At 40.9% G+C, this 24541-nt stretch overlaps 1 protein-coding gene across 1 annotated transcript in view; it reads left to right on the top strand.

Moving 5' to 3' along the window:
- The first annotated feature begins 758 nt into the window (after nucleotides 1–758).
- LOC102461967 (protein eyes shut homolog) overlaps nucleotides 759–24541 on the top strand; it is a 166894-nt gene continuing 143111 nt past the window's right edge. The window contains exons 1-2 of the mRNA XM_089776927.1: nucleotides 759–1757; nucleotides 4415–4528. Coding sequence (XP_089633053.1) covers nucleotides 1004–1757; nucleotides 4415–4528 — 868 coding nt within the window. The 5' untranslated portion in view covers nucleotides 759–1003. The remainder of the gene's footprint in view (nucleotides 1758–4414; nucleotides 4529–24541) is intronic.

Here is a 24541-nt window from a genome sequence, read left to right as displayed (position 1 = left end):
CATATATTTGTGTCATTTATTTCAATGAGCTGTAAGATCTTGCTGAAAGTTTGAGACCTGCTTAATAGCCTTAATGAAAAGGGAGAGTCATGCTAAGAGTGAAGCACCTTGTCATGTGCACTGCTAATATGAGGTTGTAATTTAGACCTGCAACATTTTAGAGTATTTTAGAAAATGTATACAAGATCCTTACATTGTTTTATGGTTTAAAGTGGAGACTGATTTTACATAGAATATGTGGATCACCTTCTAATCATTTAATCTCTTTGTACCACATCTCTCTCTCTCTCTCTCTCTCACACACACACACACACACGCACACACACACACACATATATATATAGGTCCTAAGACCAAATTGTCCCATTATGAATGCATATACCTCTATAGGTCGCACCTCTATAAACTACAACTCTCTACTCCAGCAACATCCATGGCCCTTCTGGGCCATGGATGTTCCAGGATCAGAGAGTCCCAGTGCACTGCAGCAGTGGAGGGTCAGGAACTCAGTACTATGCAGGGTGGGGTGACGAGGGGCCCACTGAAGGAGATGGGAGTTGGCACATGGCTCAGCAGGTGAGGAGAGGGAGTCTATGAGCTCGTATGAGTCTCAGCTGGGCTGTGGGGAGAGTCAGGAAGCCCAGGGCAAGAGGTGAGGGGGGCAGAGTATACAGGGCTGGTAATAGGTGGGCCAAAAATTACTTCCGCTGGTCTGTGCAAAAATCCCTCATGGAGGACCAATCAGGTCCTGAGGCTGTTCGATCTGGGAGATCCAACCTGTAGTACTGAATGTATCAATTGCTTACTGGGTACAGTGATATTTTGCTATACTTTCTCTGAAAACAGATATTATATTCTTTCTCTATTTCGTATTCCTAAAGGTTATTTTTACAACAATCAAGAAAATGCAGACACCTCCCAGTGAATAAGAGACTCAAACTTCCGAAACTTTATTCAATGCCTATGCAATTGTGAAAGAATTCAAATTTGCCAGCTGAAAAAAATGACTGTAAAATCAATCATTCTTGTAATGGTATATCTTCAAACATACCCTGCAAATGGACAGAAGATATGTGAAAGGCCAATGAGTGTGGAATGGCACACACAACCAGAACAACACATTGTGAAATGGACTCTGATGAACAATATATGTTCAAACTTCTACACAGAGTGCTGGAATATAAATACCAATAACGAAAGGAATATGCTAGAACAGAAGGCTTTGAATGTCCCTCAAATATGCCCATTGCAGCTTCAGTTGGGTGATAGTCTGTTCATATCTTCAGAGGAAACTTTTGAGTTACATAGGATAAATTTGGGGTATGTTTCCCTGGAAGAATTTATTAGGTGCCCTACAAAAGGCTTTCTTCAAGAGCAGTTGATTTTTGGTAGCAGGTTAAGAGGGATGCACCAAGTTGATCTTCAGTGGCTCAAAGCTGGAACTCATTATTTTGCAGAAATTCAGACCAAAGGACCACTGTTATGCAACCTGGGCCTTCGGCTTAATGTAACAGTAAAGCAGCAGTTTTGCCAACAATCTTCAAATGCACCTTTTTGCTCCAGACATGGCAGATGCTTAAGCAATATATGGGAAGAGGCATATAACTGCCGCTGTTCTCAACAGTATTTGGGGAGATTCTGTCAGGAGTTCGACGCATGCTCCAGTAAACCCTGTCGCAACAATGCCGCCTGTATTGACACAAGAGAAGGACTTATTGGAGATTCCTACAAATGTGTCTGTCACTCACAATTTGCAGGTAATATTCCTTTTTCCCCTAAATAGATTTATACTATTTGTAGAAGAACTAATGTTCTTCTGTAAATTAAAAAAAAGAAAGAAATGTAAAAAAGTAAACTGAATAAATAATTTGCTCTGTGTAAGTGTGCTTCTGATGGCCTACTGACATGATTAAAATACACTTGAAATAATGTTTAATCATAAATTTGCACAATAATTTAGGATCACATTCTGCCTTACTTATCCTGATTAATATTTCTGAGGCAAGGTGAAATTAGCACTTTCCCACTCTTTGCATAGTTTGTCTCAGTGTCAGGAAGTATTGCAAACCGTATCCTGAAGGCTTGATCCAAAAACTTGATGATGATAAAAATGAGTTTGGAATCAGAATCCCTGAAATTATGTTTCCTCCATTTATATTTTCATTGGGGGACAAATTATACTGTACTCTGACGTGGAAAAGAAAGGGCAGGAATGAGGCAAGGCTGTGGTTCTCTTCCTGTATATCAGCCAACAGAATGTACTGGTTGTACAGAGAGAATTTAGGTGCTCTCAACGAAAGGGTATTGTTAACTGTTTTTGTTTGCTATCTGGGACTTCCAGAAAGACTGTTGAACCCCTGTTAGTGTTATGGTTCCTCAACACTCCCAAACACAATGGTGTGCCAAAAAAAACCACAGCTGACCCAAATGAGTGAAAGATATGATCATAGACTATGAACTTGAATATTTGGGCTAGGTTGGCCATTGATCAGTTTTATGGTTATATTATCCCCATGCAATAGTTCTAGAAGCAAATGCATTCACAAATAAGAGAATGCGTCCATTTACAAAGAGTGACAATGTTAAGAAAAGGTTTAATACATATTTTCCAAAGTTTAGTAAAAAATGGTGTGAAAACACAAAACACACCGGGCATGCCTGTTCCTTTTGGAAGATGCTGGTTTGATCTCTAATAAGTATAAGGCTAATTGCATAGGATGCCTTGAAAATTATCCAACTGTAAGGACCAGATTTAACTTCGATTAATGTAGATAAGGATTCCCAATGGAAATTCATTAAAGCATTATTTGAATATACTGTTAGGTATGCTTAACATGTTAGGCATTTAGATCCTACCATCAATTTATATTGCCAGTTTAATTCTAATATTAAATAAACTGTATGGAAAGGAGGAGCACAAAGATTAAAACATCAGATATTATGGCTGTGCTTACACAGGTGCAAATAGGAGGAAATGTCTCCCATAATGTTAACAAAACAGAATATTTGCTCAAGTATGAATAATATCATAGTGACAATTCAAGTGACAAGCATAATTATATGCTATTTAGACTCATATGCTGTAAAGTACAAGCAATTTATGACTAGTGCAGTAATTTCCAGTGAGTTTCATGTTAAGCTAAATTCATTCAAAAAGTGATTCCACATTCCAGTAGTTTCTAGTATTTGCAGTTTCTAAGAAGTAAACTATCTATGAACAAATAACTAAGAAACAAATAATATATATTAAATTAAAGGGTTAACAATAGCTCTGAATCAATTATATGTCTGTGTCTTAATACTTTTGCGTCTGGTACCAATGAATACAATTAACATTGCCCAATACTTCCTATTAAAACTGTTCTCAGTTGATTATAACTTTGTCAGACTAGGTCCTTAAGGGGAATTTCAAACTAAAGTATGCAACTCCAGTTATAGGCATAGTGTAGCTAGAGTCAATGTACCTTATTTTAAGTTACCACATGTAGTCTGCCAAAGTAAGTTTAAGGTCCGACACTGGGTTCCCAAAGTACAAAGGACGCCACACAGGTATCTGTCAAGCACAAGAAATTTATTTCTTCACAGCTAACAGCTGTGTCCCATAGATGGAAGAACAATATAACAAAGAAGCGGCATATCTTACATCCCTTCTGCAAGCCTGGGACCCTGGGTAGACTGCGGACAAAGTGGGAGGTTGTCTCAGTTTCTGAGGCACTGGCATCTACAGCCCATCAGTGAAGTCCAATTTGCTAGGCGCCGAGGCAGCCTTAAATACAGTTTTCCTGCCCTGTTTGGCAGTTTGGAAATTTCCAGGGCTTACTTATTAGTGCTGATGTAGAGCTTAGCTGTTAGTTACTGATCTGGTTCTGATCTGGTTCTTCTTGTTCTTCTTGTAAACAGAGTTGTTTATGCATTCTTGTCCTTTAACCTTATCTTATACTTTTACTTGCTATGCTGGCAACAATGCTTATCTTAAGTGGCGTATGTTCCCAAAGACTTGCTTTTGGCTCATCAGATATAGGGGAAAGGGAAAGGGGGGAAGGAATGCAGGCCTCACCACTCCTAAACTAACTCATACAAAGTTTTTCCACAATTGACCACTACACCACAATGTCTCCACTTTCCCACTAATTCCCCTAACTCTTCCTGATCTTCTCTAAATTGATCCCCCAGGAGATCAATCCCTGCAACACCAGTTCCCCAGTAAGGTTAGAAAAGGCCTTGGATAATTTGTCTTCACAGTGATGTATGGAAGTTGGAAACTATTTGGGCTCAAATTTGAAAATTTAATATTCTATTAAAATAGGGGCAGGTGGATATGTTTAAATTTTGTGTGTGTGTGTGTGTTTAAATTTCAGTATATAGTTGTCTCTTTACAAAAAACTATCTTACTATTGTACTATCATCTCAATAGGTAAAAACTGTTCAGAAATAATTGGACAGTGCCAGCCCCATGTCTGTTTGAATGGCAACTGCAGCAATGTTACTCCAAATACTTTTCTTTGTAAATGTAACAAAGACTTTACAGGTAAGACATTCATTTTGTTTCCTATGATGTAACAGTAATTGTAAAGCAGAAATGTACATGAAACATTGAGTTATTGTACAGTTTCCAATATGAGGTTTATGAGGAAAACCAAGTTAATTGTAATGCTCACATAAGCACATATTTCTTGTACGACTCACACCTTACAGCAAAAGAAATGGCAGCAGTTTTCAATGCTTTTCATACTGTGTTCCCTTATATATATCGGTTACCCCTCCCACGTTAATAATATGCAAATAGCAGGGTGTTTCTAACCACCTGCTAATGAACCCACATACCCCTAAGTAAGGCTATCCGAATCCAGTCATGGATAATTCAGCCTTAGTTTTAACTGTCCATGACTTCTGTTTTATTAGGTTCAGTGTTTCAACTGTATGTAAGAGTGAAATAAGAAGAAAAATACCTCTAGAAATCATCAGTCTGATGATTCAGTAGTGTAGTGCCTGCAGATAACAGACAATCACATGGTCCCAATTGTTAGGGTCATTCTGACCTTACAAGCTAGAATCTAGGACCTCAAATCAAGTACTTATGGTGCTTTCATGAAAGAAGTACAAAGGGTACATCTAAAACTATGTTATTGTTATATTGACCAAAACAGTGTCTAGGAGCAGCTTGACAGAATGCCTGTCCTGACAGAATCCCACAGCAGAAGCTGTAATTGTACAAGAATAACAGAAGCAATAATAGTAAAAAGAATAGTCTTATTAGAATGAAACCATAGATACAACCATAAACTAGTACTGGACTAGCTTCAAAGTATTACTATCTATGGGCCATCAGCTTTTACAGGAAAAAATCCTTGACATCAACAAATTGCATGAACAGGACAATCAGTTATTTGATCAGGATATGCAAGTAAACAGGATAAGAAGGTGAACAAAAGACAAACATGGAGATGAATTTAAACATCAGGCTGCAAGTTTAGTAACTTAACAAGGGAGGAGGGACACTGTGTACTCCCCTTACAAATACAACTGATGTTTGATTTGGTCCACTGCAACATTAAAGATTCCTACTATATTACCAATAACTTGCAGTATGTTCTGTTCAATTTGAGTTATAGGACTCAGGTTTTTTTCTTTTACCCTTCATCTATCAAGCAGGGTAGAGAATAACAAGGAAAACTCAGGGTGTGTCTACACAACATCCTTATTTCTAAATGAGCTACGCAATTTGTGCTACTCAAATTGCATAGCTTATTTTGAGTGTACTTTAAATAACTTATTTTGTAATTTGGCACTGTCTACACAGTACCAAATTTCAAAATAACTCACTATTCCAAAATGTCCCTTACCCATCATGTAATAAGGGATACTGGAAAATTGGAATAAGCCACCCATTATTTAAAAGTTATGTTGAAATAAGGGGCTGCTTCAATAGACATGGAATAGCTATTTCAGGATACTTCCAGTATCCCAAAATAGCTCCACAGTATAGATGTTCCCTCATACTACAAATACATGAGGCTATCACTTCTCTACAAGCCATATCACAGGTTTCATTTTTATGTGTGGGAGCTATCCCTTTTAGCCTTTATTCTCATTGGCCGCCACTTGCTATGAAAACTAAAGATTCCTATATTTATCTCCTAATGCGTATTCTTCCGCCTTTAAACCTAAACTGTGTCTCCAGTTTAGAGTCATAGAATTCATGTTCTCCTAACTGTGGTTGAAACTGGAGGTAAATAGTTATGGCAGCTCTATGCAGTGACTAGCTTCTCTGGTATTTTAGTATCAGATAAAATCACATTCCTGAATTGTATCAGGCTTAAATAGGTCTGTTTGGTTTCAAGATCCAGAGGTACCTGCTTAATCTCAAATCCTACACTGTCCTATTGTGTTGAACAAGCTATTATGACATAAAGGGCACGTCTACACTGCTGGACAAAAGGCGAATTAAGATATATAACTTCAGCAACGTCAATTGCATAGCTGAAGTCGAAATAGCTTAATTCGACTTTTGGCACTGTTTACATAGCAAGAAGTCGAAGAAAAAACATTCTTCCTTTGACTTCCCTTATTCCTCATGAAATGAGGGTTACAGAAGTCAGAGTAAGAAGTCCTCCATCTCAAAAGTATTTTGAAATAATGTCTCGCTATTTAGACGTGCACTATGTTATTTCGAAATAATGTCAGTTTTTCGACATACGTGCTGTGTAGAGATACCCAAAATATCCAAATTCTAAATGTAGGCTACTGCCACAAATCCCTCCCCAAATGTAATGAAAACATGTTAATGAACCACATGGATGAAAAAGCAGCCCCTTACTTTCCATCTCTCTCAAACCACTCGTCTCCCACACACATCCTCATCCAGTAGCATAACCCTTGTTGGCACAATGTTCCATTAGATTTTGAACTGACCTGCATTTACCTTTACTGCACAAACACACACACACACAAACTCATAGCCAGCTTCAGGAAATTGCTCCACTTCTACTTCAATTGACAGAAATATAAGTTTGAACAATTTCTTTTAAGGGAACAGTTCCAATATGTATATGGGAAGACTCTTTCATTTCAAAAGGTGTTGGTCTCTCAGAGGAAAAAAATTAAAACTGCCTGCATCCATTAATCTTCAATGGAAGGGGGAAAAAAATCAAGGTCACATTTTCATATTTGAGGACAACTCAGAGGTATCCATGCTCTTGGATACTTATCTGAATGAAAAACTGCCAGTGAACCTTTTGAATTTCACCCATCACTAGTTTCAATTCAAGTATATCTTACTATATTTATTCAGTAACTTAAGGGTGAGTATATTTTTGCTAAATAAATGCTGAGAAAATACCAGAAGGATCCTTCCTGTGAGTACAGTAAAAAACCCTAAAAATGTGTATACAGCGTACTTAAGTCAGATATAAAAAACCAATGTATTTTCAAAATGTCTGATAACCTTATATGATAATGCCTCACCATAAAAGGCATGTAAACTTACGTTTAAATTTTGGCCTGTGAGAAGTCCCATTCACTTTAATGGAACTATTCACATGCTTAAAGTTAAACATAGAGGGCTCGTCTACACTGGCCCCTTTTCCGAAAGGGGCATGTTAATTTCACAGGTCGTAATAGGGAAATCCGCGGGGGATTTAAATATCCCCCGCGGCATTTAAATAAAAATGTCCGCCGCTTTTTTCCGGCTTTTATAAAAGCCGGAAAAGAGCATCTACACTGGCCCCGATCCTCCGGAAAAAAAGCCCTTTTCCGGAGGATCTTATTCCTTATTCCGGAGGATCTTATTCCTTAGGGCTTTTTTTCCGGAGGATCGGGGACAGTGTAGACGCTCTTTTCCAGCTTTTCTAAAAGCTGGAAAAAAGCGGCGGACATTTTTATTTAAATGCCGCGGGGGATATTTAAATCCCACGCGGATTTCCCTATTACAACCTGTGAAATTAACATGCCCCTTTTGGAAAAGGGGCCAATGTAGACGTAGCCAGAGGGTATGTCTACACTACCACCCTAGTTCGAACTCTGCACCATGTGACATTTGCATTTCTTTTTCATTTATTTAAAATTCAGTGCTTCAGCTGGAGATATAGATGAGATAATAATAGAACACAGAGCCTTTTATATTTAGGACACCTGGTCATACCTAGCTCAGGCTGGCAAGGAACTGGAAAATAATTACCATTTGTTTATTCTTTGGAAGGCTACTCAAAAACAATTGGTGGTCAGATTCCAGAAATAAGGCAATATTTCATATCTGGCTGATAAAATAATTGATTGTGAATGTTTTTAAATTTATTTAGCCTTTTTATCTAAGTATTCATTGAACAATGTATGCAGATACATTTCCGTCTCTAAGGGTTATCACTTTGACTATTTGTTGTTCAGCATGCAAAGACAATGATTTCCCTTTCAAATATTTCAAGTTAGTATTTTTGAATAAATTACTCTGGTAATGGTCGAAATAAAGGACAATTTAACAAAAGGAAGAGTTGTTCTTATTTTAAAAACATCAAAGGAAAAATATTTATTTTTGGTTAAAGTTTGGACTGAAAGTCAGGAGACGTGGCTCTTTTAACAACAGCTAAATGAGTGTGTAACCCTGGGGCAAATCACAAAAATACCCCTGTCTATCTCAGGAAGTGAAGCAGGAGGGTGATCAGGTAATCAAAAGTGATGATTAACTTCTCGGAGGGCAAAGACAAAGGAAAAGTTTATTTCTACGCATACAGGAGCTGAGCCCCTCCTTCTTCTTCAAATTGCACATGTATTAATTTAGATGGAATAAATGGGTCCCAAAACATCAACATTGTTAACATGCCCTGGTCACATAATTAAACATCTGAAGAAGTGGGTTGCACCCACGAAATCTCATGATACCATCTATATGTTTTGTTAGTCTTTTAGGGTATGTCTACACTACAAAGTTAATCGGAACTAACAGACGTTAGTTCGAATTAATTTGATAGGCACTACTCTAGCACTCCGCTAGTTTGAACTTAAATCGAACTAGCAGAGCGCTTAATTCGAACTAGGTAAACCTCATTTTATGAGGACTAACACCTAGTTCGAATTAGCTAGTTCGAATTAAGGGCTGTGTAGCCACTTAATTCGAACTAGTGGGAGGCCAGGGAAACCCATCTGCCCATCTCCCGGCCCCAAAGCCCTTAAAGGGGCACGGACTGGCTACGGTGCCCGTGCCAGGCGCAAGCCTACCAGCACCCAGCCAGCAGACCCTGCACCTGGCATGGCACGAGCCAGCCACCTGATGCCATCCAGCCCTCCGCCTCTTCCCGGGAGCCTGCCCGGGTCCGCAAGAGGCGGGCGCCTAGCTGGTCTAGTGCGGACATCATGGACCTCATCCACGACCTCCGCACTAGGCACAGGAAAGTGGCCGTCTAGGGCAGAAGAGCTGCCAGCCTGGCCACCCAGGAGCAGGTTGGCATGAGAATCAAGGTGGTCCACTGAGACCCCCGACCCTGAGCCCTGAGCTTAGAATGGCCGTACTGGGTCAGACCAAAGGTCCATCTTGCTCAGTAGCCTGTCTGCCGACAGCGGCCAACACTAGGGACCCTGGAGGGGATGGATCGAAACAATGACCAAGCCATTTGTCTCGTGCCATCCATCTCCAGCCTTCCACAAACAGAGGCCAGGGACACCATTTCTACCCCCTGGCTAATACCACTCCATGGACCCAACCTCCATGACTTTATCTAACTTCTCTTTAAACTCTGTTCTAGTTCTAGCCTTCACAGCCTCCTGCAGCAAGGAGTTCCACAGGTTGACTATTTGCTTTGTGAAGAAGAACTTTCCGTTATTAGTTTGAAGCCTGCTCCCCATTCATTTCATTTGGTGTCCTCTAGTCCTTCTATTATGGGAACTAATGAAGAACTTTTCTTTATGCACCCTCTCCACACCACTCAAGCTTTTATAGACCTCTATCATATCCCTCCTCAGTCTCCTCTTTTCTAAGCTGAGAAGTCCCAGTCTCTTTAGCCTCTCTTCATATGGGACCTGTTCCAAACCTCTGATCATTTTAGCTGCCCTCCCCTCTCCCACCCTCTCTCTTTCCCTCTCCCACCTCCTTTTCCCAGTTTCCCCAAGTTCTGTTCAATAAAGAGAGTTTCTATTTTTGAACACACATGTCCTTTCTTTTGTACATCAGGAAGGGGGGTTAGGGAGGAGTAAGTGGAAGGAGGTGAGGGAGGAATGGGGTACGAGCCCCCGATGGGGAGGACTGGGGTGGCTCTGTGGGTTTTTCGGGGTGGAAGCTCTCCTGAAGCCCCTTGATTGACCCCCACTCCAGATGGCATCCTGCGGCAAGTGCAGCCGGGCTGATGGCCAAGTGCTGTGATGTGCCGAGTGTGTGCAGTCAGGGCACTCCAAGCCAGGACTGTTTTGCAAGCGGGGAACCCATGAGAACTGTCTGTTCGGGGTGGGGGTTGGGTCCCTTTAAGCACAGCCCTCGGCTAGCCTGAGGCAGCAGCTCCACGTTCTAAGTCCTAATCTGATGCCCTGCCGGCACTGCTTCCAGCCATCCTTATCCTCAGTTCAGGGTCCACTCAGTCTGGACATGCTAGTTCGAATTAGCAAAACGCTAATTCGAACTAATTTTTAAGTCTAGATGCACTAGTTCGAATTAGCTTAGTTCGAATTAAGTAATTCGAATTAAGTTAGTTCGAATTAGTGCTGTAGTGTAGACATACCCTTATGTGCTACTAGTCTATTTGTTGTTTTTTACATTTTTTCAGTGCTAATCAAGGTTTGGTATTCAGAGACCTCAGCCCACTTGGTACCAGAACAAAAACAGTGGTGGGAAACCTGAAGTCTATCAGGCTTATCAGATTGCAGGCTGCAGGATATTTTACTGACATTGACTACCCACAAACATCACCACCCTGCATCTTCCTGTGGCCATGCACATTCCTGTGTATGGGAGTTGTGGCTGCTGTGCCTACAAGTGAAGGGGCTGTAGTGACATGCTGGTTGCTGCTTTCTGCAGATCCCATTGTCCAGGAATGGTGAACCGTGGTCACTGGAGGCAGTGCCTGTGGACGGTCGACATCAGCAAAATGTCTCATGGCCCACCAAGCTTCCAGTTATCCATCATTGTGTTAAAACATACAGAAAAGAAGAGACAAGTTTCAAACATTTGAAATGTAAAGTACTAGAGAGATTTTCATGTTAACATTCCTTGCTTGATTTATTTTTACTTGAAGAGATATTCCAGAAGGAAGCTCCCTCTTCTCCCATATAAATTGTATAGATTATAAACACTGTCCCTTTTAGGGAATTAGGTGAAATTAGTTGCAATAGGTTCATAGACTCATAGACTTTAAGGTCAGAAGGAACCATTATGATCATCTAGTCTGACCCCCTGCACAGTGCAGGCCACAAAATCTCACCCACCCCTCCTAGAATAATCCTCTCACCTATATCTCAGATATTGAAGCCTTCAAATATTTTGAAGACCCCAAGATGCAGAGAATCCTCCAGCTGTGATCTTTACCCCATGCTACAGAGGAAGGCGAAAAACCTCCAGGGCCTCTGTCAATCTACCCTGGAAGAAAATTCCTTCCTGACCCCAAATATGGCGATCAGCTAAACCCTGAGCATATGGGCAAGACTCATCAGCCATACAACCAGAAAGTTCTCTATAGTAACTCCTATCATCCCTCCATTGACCTATTTCCCACTGATAATGAATGGTCAATTAGTTACCAAGATCATGTTATCTCATCAAACCATCCCCTTCATAAACCCATCTAGTTTAATCTTGAAACCAGATAGATCTTTTGCCCCTACTACTTCCCTTGGAAGGCCGTTCCAGAACCTCACTCCTCTAATGGTTAGAAACCTTTGTCTAAGGCTGAAACAGTTATGGCTATTATTCAAGTCTAAACCCATTTCCTAGAAGACAAAGCAAGCCAAGTACACAAATAGACTTTGTTATTCTTTCATTTCCCTATGTCTACACTACCAGGTTATTTAGAAATAAGTTATTTTGAAATAATAACTCCTGAAATAACTATTTTGAAATAATCTTATTCCTCTTCACAAGCAGGATTTATTATTTTGAAATGACAACACCATTATTTAAAAATAACAGGTAGGGTGCATATATACTGCACCCAGAGCTCAAAATAAGCTACGCAATTTGGGTTATGCAAATTGTGTAGCTTATTTCGAGTTAATTTTGAAATACTTTTTTTTTAAATTTGGCACTGTCTACATAGTGGCAAATTTCAAAATAGAGTGCTATTCCAAAATATTCCTTACTCCTCATGGAATGATGTTTATAGGAATAGCAAGTCCTTTATATTTCAAAATAACAGGCTTGTTCAAAAGACACAGATTAGTTATTTTGAGATACTGGAAGTATCCTGAAATAGTGCCACTGTGTAAATGTATCCTTAATGTGGTTGCTTGCCTTATTTTGAGATAAGGGGAGTTATTTCGATATAAATCCCCAGTTTAGACATACCCAAAGATTGAAAAGGCAGCTTCTGACTTTGATTTTGACTCACTTGCAACTTAACTGTTGGAAAAACAAAGGCATAGCAAAAGCTCCTGTATGTCATCAGAGACCTTGCAAATTTGTACCAGCATGGTGCTGTTAAGAGCACTGCTTTCAGCTGCCTCTTTCTGGTAACAGACTCACAGGAGTTGAAAGATATATAGTCTTGATGGCATGAGCCATACTCTTACTAAACTGAGGGCTAAAGGAAAAGAATAGGAAAAAGAAAAGAAAAGAAGGAAAAGGATACACTGGTGAAAGCACATGTGCATGCAAGACAAAGTTTCATATCCCATGTGATATTAAGGATTTAGCTGGAACTGGCAATGTTATCTGTCACTCCCTCTGGCCTGACGAGGACATTTCACAAAGTTTCAATGATGCCACATTGGATCCCAGTGTCCCAGGAGATGGTGGGGGTTCAGTCATGATATAAAGCTTGCTCCTTCCCCTTCTTTAAGTTGTCACCATTATGGCAGCTTATCCCAAAAGTCTCTTGAGAGCCCCAAAAAGGACAGATAGCTCATTCCCTCACAATAATAATAATAGGAATATTTAATAAAACCTCTGATTTCTCCCATCAAACTTATTTTCATACAGCAGGATATTATAAATCTGTTATAAATCCATAGTCATTGAAGCAATACAACCATCCAACTCCATCTTCTGGCAGAGAAGTACTTTAAAACATCTTATTTCAGTTTAGTGTTGCATTGTAAGGGTATGTCTACGTTACAGGACAAGGTTGAATTAAGATATGCAACCTCAGCTATGTTAATTGCATAGCTAAAGTCAAAGTAGCTTAACTGAGCTTTTGTTTCTGTCTACACTGCAAGAAGTTGAAGGAAGAACACTCTTCCTTTGACTTCCCTTTCTCCTCATGAAAGCAGGAGTGCCCCTCTCACTTTGAATTAGCTGCCAACTAGAACACTAATTCGAACCCTGGAAGATTGACAACAGCAGCTTTGATATTCCTCTGTACTGTAGACATACCCTAACAAATACAGAGAAATATTATTTGCTTCAAGTGTTCAACTAAGATTATACATAGCTTTATTTATTGGTTATAAAATCAATAGATGCATGTTACTGAAATGTTAACATTTAAAAGTAGGTAGCTGATTTGCAAGAGGGTTTTTTTGCGGGGAGGGGGGGAGAAGGAAGTAGTTTTGAGAAGGTTTTTTTTAAAGGAGTTGGCTTGTATTTTACAAGCACATTTCTAAAATGTATACTAAGAGCTGTTTAAAATCAGCAATTTTGGTTTTCCAAAAACGATTTCTCACTGGTTGAAAGTGAATGATAAACTTCTACCTCAGGTTCTGCAGTTATGAAAATTGAATTCATTGTATTTATGTAACACAGTCTTTCTACAGTGTATCACTTACTGATATAAAGTGCAGCATCATAATCATTCATAAAAAATTTTCATATGTACTTCCAGCTCACCAGTTGGATCAGTCCAAGGAAAGTAGTGTGACAGCAAGTCATTAACCTCTGACAGCTGCCTTGCAGTCTTAGTTAGTTCCCAGGGGGAAAATGTGCTCAGCTCCAAAGAATATTATTTTGGTTGTCATTAACTGTCACTCTCATGAGAGAGGGTAAGTCATAAATGGGCATGGTGAACAACCAGTAAAACCCAGGCATGATCTTACTGGTCAGAGGTGAGACACATTAGCAGAGTAATGTGGGAAAATTTGTACTGGTACAGTCACAATTGTTTCTGTACTACTGACAACCAAACAACTTCAGTTTCTACTGGTGTCAGACTGATGATGTCTTTCATGATTGCTACATTTAAAAACCTAAAGCACTAATTAAAGAAAACCTTTCATTCAGGCTGTGAGCAACATTAGTCACGAGAAACAGTCTTGTTAATATTCATCTTGATATCAAATGCCTTTTCCTGTCAGCTTTCTAAATATAAGTGTTCTGAAACCATATCATTACTGCAAGTGTGCATGAATTAATTATTTGATTTTTTTAATTATATAGAAAGTATGCATATTTAATAGAATTTTTGGACTATCATCTAAAAAAGAAAGTATAATCTTTAACCTGCTTTTGTTTTTAACAAACTGTCATAGTGGGGAATTAGATATTTTTAAACGTATTCTTATGCTGTAAATATGTTTGTACAAAATTGTAATCAAATACATTTTAGCAGATTTAATTTTTATTATTATTATTATTATTGATTTTAACATCATTTTAGACTTCCAAGTAGTAAATGTTTTCATGTGAAAACAAAACAACAACAACAAAACAAAGTTATCAAAGGGCTCATCTAGACTATGCTAGAGTGTCGAAAGAGGATATGCAAATTCCATGGAGCTTTCGAAAGTGATAGTAGTTTAGTAGTTTAGTAGTTTAGGCTTTTTTTGGTGAACCCACATCCCCTTTGTCAAAAAGCTGTGTAAACCTCATTTTTTGAGGAAGAGTGGCTTTTCAACAAAGGGGGGGGGGAGTTCACTGAAAAAGCCGCATCTAAATTACTTTCACTTTCGAAAGCTCTGCTTTTGAACATGAGATCTGAAGAAGATATGCAAATTCCCGCTGAACTGCATATCCTCTTTCAACACTCTAGCATAGTCTAGATGAGCCCTAAGAATTGAACAAGATAGTTGTCACTACATTTCTATAACATTGGTCAGGCAATGTTAAAATGGTAATCATTACAGATGAGATATTATTTGCTCTTAAATACAGGTTGCCCATTTCCTTGGCTATTGTCCATCTTAGAAATTAGAATCAGTATGGAAAGCAGACACATCAGTTGATAGGTGTATCATTGCAGTAATGGTGGCGATTGCAAACTGCTATCTGTTTTGGAAAAAAAATTCTTACTGAACAATTAGCAGAGGAAAATGTCAGATATTTGATAGGTCATGTACCCATTCACAAGACACCACTGGCAACTCTCTTTGTTGGCACTGTCTGGTGCTTCAGTTCAACAAAAAATAAAGCATAATGCCTTCTACAGGAAATTGTTGTATGGTACTGATGATACTTTCTACTCCTTGCCAAATTTAATCTTAATTACTGGTTCCTCCAACCAGTACAGCAGTGTGGCATAAATATTGAATTGTCTTCTGACTCAGAGGTTATATCTAGACTACAGAGTTTTTCCGGGATACTGAATACCTTCTGTATCCAGGGAATATGTCCTCTTTTTCAGAACAGTTTCCGAAGAAGCGGGCATGTTCTTTCGGCATCCCTGTATTCCTCATTTTATGAGGAATAAGGAATGTTCCAAAAGATGAGATTTTTCCAACATTTGGCCACATGTAGATGGGCCAAATGTCAGAAAAGCCTCTTCAAAAAAAAAAAAAAAAAAAAACCCAAGCAGTTTCAAATTGCACTTTGCAATTTCTGTAACTTTTTCCAAAAAAAAAACCTGGCAGTGTAGACATAGCCAGAGCTGGTTCCCTATTTATGAAGTGGCAAAATAACTCCATTCCCTTTGCACGCAGATCAAGATCCCCGTACCGTGAGCTTTACAAGAGCAAATAGAGACTGTTGGGCTTTGGTTACATAACTGGTGCACCACTAAGTTTTTTTGAACCTATGGGGAGTGTCTCCTGATTCAAGCTTCTATTCACTGTCACTGTACTATGAAAACTCCATCAAGATGCCATTGTTCTCACGGTATTGTTGTCAGTAAGGACACTCTACTGTGAAGGTTATTCCTCCATCTTTTGACTCCCTTGCTGAAGAGGTTCATTAGTAACTATAGCTGATGGACGCTTCTGTGCCTCTTCTGAACACCTCCTCCACATCCCCTGGAGAGACTGCAGTCATCACTTCTGGCTTCAAATTAGTACAATAAGTATCAGGAACTGATTAAGAAGGTTGCTATCTCCCTAGGGACACATATTGTACTTTTCCAAACTAGTCCTCCAACTGGAAAATATTTCACATATAACAGAACCTGCGAGGTTGGTTCTTTTACCCATTAATGAGGAGCAAATGAGTGGGAGGAGGGGAGGAGGAAGAGGTATCAGGTACCTTCTCATGGACATGCATACTTATATTCATGTCCAGCTTCATGTCCAATTTCATGGTGGCTGTGCCTGAGAAAGTGAGGGAAGGGCATATTAAATCTACTCCCAAAATACACAAACAGAAGAAAAGAAACTGGTCTTGGTTGACAGAGAAGGAGATTTATTTCTGTTCAGTCTTACAGTTTAGAATTGTGAACTGTCAGGATTTGTTAGCTAGATAAAATTATTCCACCTGGGATGCAATATCCAAGTTTCAAGACAAATTACTGTGTAAGGTAGAAGAAATGGTCAAAGCTGTTATGAATGGAGGCTATCTACTTGCACATTCCTCTTTGCTACCTGCACCGAATGAGGAATACTCAATGGCTCAAGTAATGGCAACAGCAATCACTTTATATCAGGCCCATTGGCTGCAAGGAGCAGGCATACCTGTTGAAGTGTGACAAAAAATAGAGGACTTGCCCATTGTTAGTCCAAATTTGATTTTGGGAAGGATAGATGAAGCTCTTCACTCCTTAAAGATTACTGGCTGACCCTGAAGTCTTTATTGTTTGCAATATTGTTGGAACTGTGTCGATTCCAAGATATTAGAAAACAAGGTTTAGATTGAAATCCTGTCTCTTTCACCAATAGAAGCCAGTCTATTTTTACCCACCTAGTGCCTGTATCCTTTAGGCATTTATATACCTGCTCCAAAAAGAAAACTTTTTGCCCTCAAGTACAGCAGAGAAATAATTTTATTAACTGAATTAACCATTACATAGATATATCCACTATATTCCATATATAAGAGATCACCTTCTGATAACTTGAAGCATCCTTCCACTTCAGAAAAGTCTATTTGACTTTTGTTATTTCCCCTCTTTCATCAAATTATCCTTCTTTGAAAAGACTTAGATCCGTGTTACATAAGATTGGTGACTTCAAAGCATATCCGAATTAGGATATACTTTGCAATTAACTTCTTTTCCCACTTCTGTGTCCCTTTTAAGGGGCCACTCTCACAAGGCTGTACTGATTCAAGAAGTTCAGTCTCTATGGCAGTTGAAGGTTAAAGAAGAAGTGCTTATTCAATATGGGATAAGGAATTCCATTCACATTATTTTGTCATTCCAAAGTCTAAAGGAAGACCTACTTTAGACCTGCAAAACTTAGTAATGTAACAAGATAGTTTGGTTTGGTTATCACAGCTTCTATCATATTTTCCTTAACTCACAATTACTGGCTTTCTAACATTGACATTCAGGATTCTCGTTTCTCTGTAGTTATGTATGTAGATTCCCACCTCCTCACCTCCAATACCCCTGCTGTGGGCCCCAACCCAGGCTCCACCAGTCCATCCTCATCTTCTCAACCTCCTCTGACTTATGTAGTGCTTGCTGTTCACCTTCAGTGGACTGAGGAGTAGTTTAAGGTTCATCGGACATGTGTTCGTTATTAGTTCATAGTCCTTCCTTTTAGCCTATTATCAACTTACTCCTACTCCACTAATTCACAAAGTGAAAGACCATGGTTTCAGCACATCTCAGGTGGTCAGGAGTCAAGTGAAGCCACACCTGAACAATTAGACCAACCAAACATCAAGTAGAGTAAGGCATCAAGAAGATCCAATTCCTCTTTCATTCTCTGGCCTATTGATTATCATATACAAAGTTATTTTCCCTATATAGACAAATGAATGTTATAGAAACAGTTCTCACTTGACAACAGTGAGAGGCTATTTTCCTCACACAGGATTCTTGCAGCATTTGACCACTGCAAATAATTCCAGATTTATCCCTGAAAAACAGTAAGACACTGCCTGAAACTTATAGGAAACATAACAGCTTAAACACATGGTGATTCAGTATAAAAGATTTCATCTGTCATGAAAAAGTAACTGAAGTCTGTCTGCTATTTCCCTTATCATCCATTTGAGATGATGCCTCCGGTATTGCAATTGTTCCGTCTTCCCTGGACTGGTGAGTGGACCCTGCCAATGTAAGCAATGCAATTCCCTTTGCTCCAACTCAACCTTCCATCATGTTAACCACAGATGCTTTCTCTCTGTTTAGGGCACAGCTAAGGAACTTTGGACGCAAGTTCCTTGTTTCTCCTTCTGCCTCAGGAGAGAGTTTCAGGTTGTCAGGCTGTCAAGTGTTTCTTATCCACCTTACAGCTTGTTCTGAACAAGTACTCTCAGAAGCAAGCAAGGAGGTGCTATCTCAGGGTATGTCTACACTACCCCGCTAGTTCGAACTAGCGGGGTAATGTATGCATACCGCGCTTGCTAATGAAGCCCGGGATTTGAATTTCCCAGGCTTCATTAGCATAAGCGGGGAGCCGCCATTTTTAAATCCCCGCTGCTTCGAACCCCGTGCAGCGCGGCTACACGGGGCTCGAACTAGGTAGTTCGGACTAGGTGCCTATTCCGAACTACCGTTACTCCTCGTGAAACGAGGTGTACCGGTAGTTCAGAATAGGCACCTAGTCCGAACTACCTAGTTCGAGCCCCGTGTAGCCGCGCTGCACGGGGTTCGAAGCAGTGGGGATTTAAAAATGGCGGCTCCCCGCTTATGCTAATGAAGCCCGGGAAATTCAAATCCCGGGCTTCATTAGCAAGTGCGGTATGCATACATTACCCCGCTAGTTCGAACTAGCGGGGTAGTGTAGACATACCCTCAGTCACCCTTTTCCAGGAGTGAGCCTCTGGACTTTCTACATCAGCAATAAAATCTCTGTGAAAGCATCTCACTTCCCTATTGTCAATTCACAGGGCCAGGTTGCTTCCAGACAGAGTTGATTAGGGAGAGTTTTATTAATCTCACTATGTCACTACTATTACAGGCTTAATACTGTCAGATGATTACACAGCTACTGCAAAGTAACATGTCAATAAGTATAGGTAGAGCAATGCATAGAAGCAGGCAACAGGCACTTGGAAATGCTTATGTCTTTTCAGTCTGTGGAGAGTCCCATTCCCCTTACCTCGCACCAGGCCACAGTGTACGTGGCTCCAGGTGGGGGGGATCCGGGGCACCCTGCGAGGTCTAGGTCCCTGGTCCCTGCCCTCACTGGGCACCAGATTCCATATACAAGTTATATTATAGTTGTTTACCGGGTATGCACGTACCCGGCTCAATTCCATTCTTATAATTCTTATGACCTGAGACTGAGGTCAAACTTGTTTAATGCTTAGTAGTTTCCCAGCTCAAGGCATGAGTTAAAGCTGATAAAGCTCAGTGGCTGTTTGCACCCATGTATGCCTCCTGGGATGAGGTTTACCTGGGAGGTCGGCAAATGCCTTTGATGTCGACCGTGGATTGTCCAGACTACCACGCTGAGCTGACAAACAGCTGATCGGCTCAGCGCGGCAGCCATTTAAATGTAAATAAAGCAGTGATTATTTAAATTGCCGCTTCATTTTCCTATGCTAGTTGGCCTAATCTACATGCCTCTGTCGCCAGAGGCATGTAATCTACACATACCCCAGTCAGAATCCTCACCCTCTGCTGTACCACAATCCCTACCCCAGCTGAGTGAGAGTTAGTGAGGGTGGGGGAGAGCGAGCCACCAAGGAAAGAGGACTGTATTGAGCAGGAGGCGAGGCCTCAGGGCAGAGACAATGGTATTCAATTTTGTGCAATTAGAAAGTTGGCAACCCTATTACAAACACACACATAATATAATGTTCTCAAACATCTTACAACACCAGTTCCTAACGTGAAATCACTAATTAAGTATGACTCCAACACATAACTGCAGTTAATTAAAGAAGGCTTATGAGCATCAGCTCTCAGGACAGAGAATTTCACCTCCCCTATAGTATAGAATCATAGAATCATAGGACTGGAAGGGACCTCGAGAGGTCATCGAGTCCAGCCCCCCGCCCTCAAGGCAGGATCAAGCTCCGTCTACATCATCCCTGACAGATGTCTATCTAACCTGTTCTTAAATATCTCCAGAGAGGGAGATTCCACCACCTCCCTTGGAAATTTATTCCAATATTTGACCACCCTGACAGTTAGGAATTTTTTCCTAATGTCCAATCTAAACCTCCCTTGCTGCACTTTAAGCCCATTACTCCTTGTCCTGTCCTCAGAAACCAAGAGGAACAAATTTTCTCCTTCCTCCTTGTGACACCCTTTTAGATATTTGAAAACTGCTATCATGTCCCCCCTTAATCTTCTTTTTTCCAAACTAAACAAGCCCAGTTCATGAAGCCTGGCTTCATAGGTCATGTTCTCCATACCTTTAATCATTCTTGTTGCTCTTCTCTGTACCCTTTCCAATTTCTCCACATCTTTCTTGAAATGTGGCGCCCAGAACTGGACACAGTACTCCAGCTGAGGCCTAACTAGTGCAGAGTAGAGCGGCAGAATGACTTCACGAGTTTTGCTTACAACACACCTGTTGATACAACCTAGAATCATATTTGCTTTTTTTGCAACAGCATCACACTGTTGACTCATATTCAACTTGTGGTCCACTATGACCCTTTCCGCCATGCTTCTTCCTAGACAGTCGCTTCCCATCTTGTATGTATGGAACTGATTGTTCCTTCCTAAGTGGAGCACTTTGCATTTCTCTTTATTAAACCTCATCCTGTTTACCTCTGACCATTTCTCTAACTTGCTAAGGTCATTTTGAATTATGCCCCTATCCTCCAAAGAAGTTGCAACCCCACCCAGTTTAGTATCATCTGCAAACTTAATAAGTGTACTCTCTATCCCAATATCTACATCATTGATGAAGATATTGAACAGTACGGGTCCCAAAACAGACCCTTGCGGAACTCCACTTGTTATCCCTTTACAGCAGGATTTAGCACCGTTAACAACAACTCTCTGACTACGGTTATCCAGCCAATTATGCACCCACCTTATCGTGGCCCTATCTAAGTTATATTTGCCTAGTTTATTAATAAGAATATCATGCGAGACCGTATCAAATGCCTTAGTAAAGTCTAGGTATATGACATCCACCACTTCTCCCTTATCCACAAGGCTCATTATCCTATCAAAGAAAGCTATCAGATTAGTTTGGCATGACTTATTCTTCACAAACCCATGCTGGCTATTCCCTATCACTTTATTACCTTCCAAGTGTTTGCATATGATTTCCTTATTTACCTGCTCCATTATCTTCCCTGGGACAGACATTAAACTGACCGGTCTGTAGTTTCCTGGGTTGTTCTTATTCCCCTTTTTATAGATGGGCACAATATTTGCCCTTTTCCAGTCTTCTGGAATCTCCCCTGTCTTCCATGATTTTCTCCCTCTGGGTGACTGAACTAACTCAAGAGTTTAGTACCTTTTTCCTCTATATACTTAAGTGTGGCTTTGGAAATGCCCTACTGAGCATGCTCTAATAGTTTGTGAACATTTTTCCTTTTGCAGACTAACTGGAGTCAGTGGACAGCTGCTCCACTATTCTGGAAAAGAAATACTTGACTCCTAGGCTGCGTCTAGATTGGCAAGTTTTTCCGCAAAAGCACTGACGTTCTATTGTCCGAAATCAGTGCTTCTTGCGCAAATGCTTTGATGTTCCCGTTCAGGCAAAAGCCCTTTTCTGGAAATGTTTTTGTGCAAGAGGGCCAGTGTAGACAGCTAAAAACTGTTTTGTGCAAAAAAGCCCCAATGGCAAAAATGGCGATCGGGGCTTTCTTGTGCAAAACCGCGTCTAGATTGGCACAGACGCTTTTCCGCAAAAGCACTTTTTGCGGAAAAGCGTCCATGCCAATCTAGATGCTCTTTCCCGCAAATGCTTTTAACAGAAAAACTTTTCCATTAAAAGCATTTGTGGAAAACCATGCCAGTCTAGACGTAGCCCTACTGTTTGAAAGGAACAACAACAAAAGCATGGGTTATATAGGAAGGAAAGAAAATTTATTTTTGGACCATGAAGCCGCACTTCATCCCAGCTCCTAGCTTCTATGAAACTTTCCAAAGCTCTTCTTTTAAAACATGTTGAAATTATTCCTGCCTCACTAATGTTAGAATTCAGATAATGTATACCTTAAGTACTCCATAAAAACAAACATTTAGGGCTTTCTTCAGTGTCCACAAAAGTCAATCGTTGTCTTTTTCATTGATTTTCCAAATGATGGAGACAAAACAGCAAATGAGGAAAGATCTGTACATGAAATTAAGCAGCAGCCTGCAACTTTTATTATACCTTAACAGAGGGAAGGGATGCTATCCAGCATACTCTCCTCTATCAGCCATCTAATTTGTTCCAGTGCAGGAGATACAAGGTTCCTTTTCATATAACCCATAACTAGTGCCAAGATTACAGAGTTTCTCACCATAAAATCCTTTGATATGACATGGACTTTGATATGACTTTCATCAGTTTACTCTCCCTCTACCCAACTCAGCTCTCTGAGTCCTAGCATATTTCCACCACTAAGTTGGACAGGAGGTGCAGCAGGATGGGGACCTCAGCCTGTGAGGACAACAGTGTCTGAGTTCAGGCTGTAAAGGCCACAAGGTCTCACCCTATCACATGAGCCCAAGGCCAACACCAAAACGCAAAGCCTGATACTTCTGGGAACTCTTAATTTTATTGCCTAACCACACAGGAAACCACCCACAGGGGGTACACCAACTATCGTAGCTTGGTCACTTTCCACCCAACCACGCCACGTGTTATCACAACACCTGTACAAACCATTCCTGCATATTCAATATCCATATACAAACACCTTGATCTGACAGATGTACACAGTCATCCCTCACATTTTCTGGCTGAATGTAATGTATGTCTCTGTGCTATGTCACTGTATCCCCTTTCTCCAGAACTATCTTAGGGTATGTCTACAGTACAGCGTTATTTCAAAATATCTTATTTCAGAATAAAGCGTCTAGACACAAAATGCATTTTGAAATAGTGTTTTGCTATATTGAAATAGCACGTCCACACTGAGTGGACACTGAATTGCATTTAAGGCCGAAATAGCATGTCCACACTGATCAGATTCTGCATCACATTTAAGGCCATCTGAAACCGGTTCTGGCCAGGCATCAGGTCAGGAGTTACCTTGTGTGGCTGCTGCCTAAGGCTATCTGAGACCTATGCTTAAAGGGATGCCCCCTCCTAGACAGCCAGTTCTAAGGATTCTCTGCTTGCTTGCCTACCTCAATGACGGACAGCAAAGCTTTTTTTTTCTCTGCATGCTCTGGTTACCCTCACTCTGGACATCATAGCACTGCAGCATGGAGCTGGAGCATCCCCTGGGCACTCTGGTGATTCTCCTGGATGTGTTACTGCGAGCCTGGCAGCACATTCTGCAGGCAGTAATAGTCTCCCTGGTGTGCCCCACTGGGGGCTTGTGCCTCATTCCTCCCTCACGTCCTTCCACTTACCCCTCCCTAACCCCCCTTCCTGCTGTACAATAAAAGACACATGTTCATTACAACAAAGCCGCTTTATTGAACAAAACTGGGGTGGGGGGGAGTGAAATTGAGGTGAGATTGGGGAAAGAAGGTGGGAGAGGAGGGGAGGAAGGGTGGGAGGAGGGAGCTGGCAGGGGGAGGCAAGGGGAAGAAAGGGGAGGAGAAGCTCAGAGCTCAGGGTTGGGAGTCTCACCGGCCCAACGGTCTTCCAGCACTGTGGGTGCAGGGGCCTCAGCATTCCTCAGGGTGTGGGGAAGAAGAAGCGGGAGGAGGACAAGGAGTGAGAGGAGGAGTGATAGCTGGGGAGGCAGCAGGGGCTGGAGCAGCAGGAGGCAGCAAACTCTGCCCCAGGGTCAATGACCACATGAGGGGCACAGGCTGTCCTGCCCCCCCAGGATGCAGTCCACGGCATCAAAATAGGGGCAGGGGTCTGGGTCTGGGTCTGGGTCTGGGTCTGGGTCTGGGTCTGCCCTGATTGGGAGCTGCCCCTTGTGGCCCTGGCATACACCTGCTGCAGCTTCTATATTTTCATGCAAACTTACTTCTGGGTTAGCATGTGGCCCTTGGTGGCCAGGCTGGCAGCCATCTGCCTGCAGACGGTTGCTTTCCTCCCTGTAGATCATAGACATTGAAGGCCTCCCCCCAAACCTGAA

This window comes from Pelodiscus sinensis, chromosome 3 (genome assembly GCF_052426305.1).
Source record: "Pelodiscus sinensis isolate ZL-2025 chromosome 3, ASM5242630v1, whole genome shotgun sequence".
NCBI classification, from domain to species: domain Eukaryota; kingdom Metazoa; phylum Chordata; order Testudines; family Trionychidae; genus Pelodiscus; species Pelodiscus sinensis.
The sequence above is the reverse complement of the archived record's forward strand: the minus strand, read 5'-3'. Positions and strand labels throughout refer to the sequence as shown.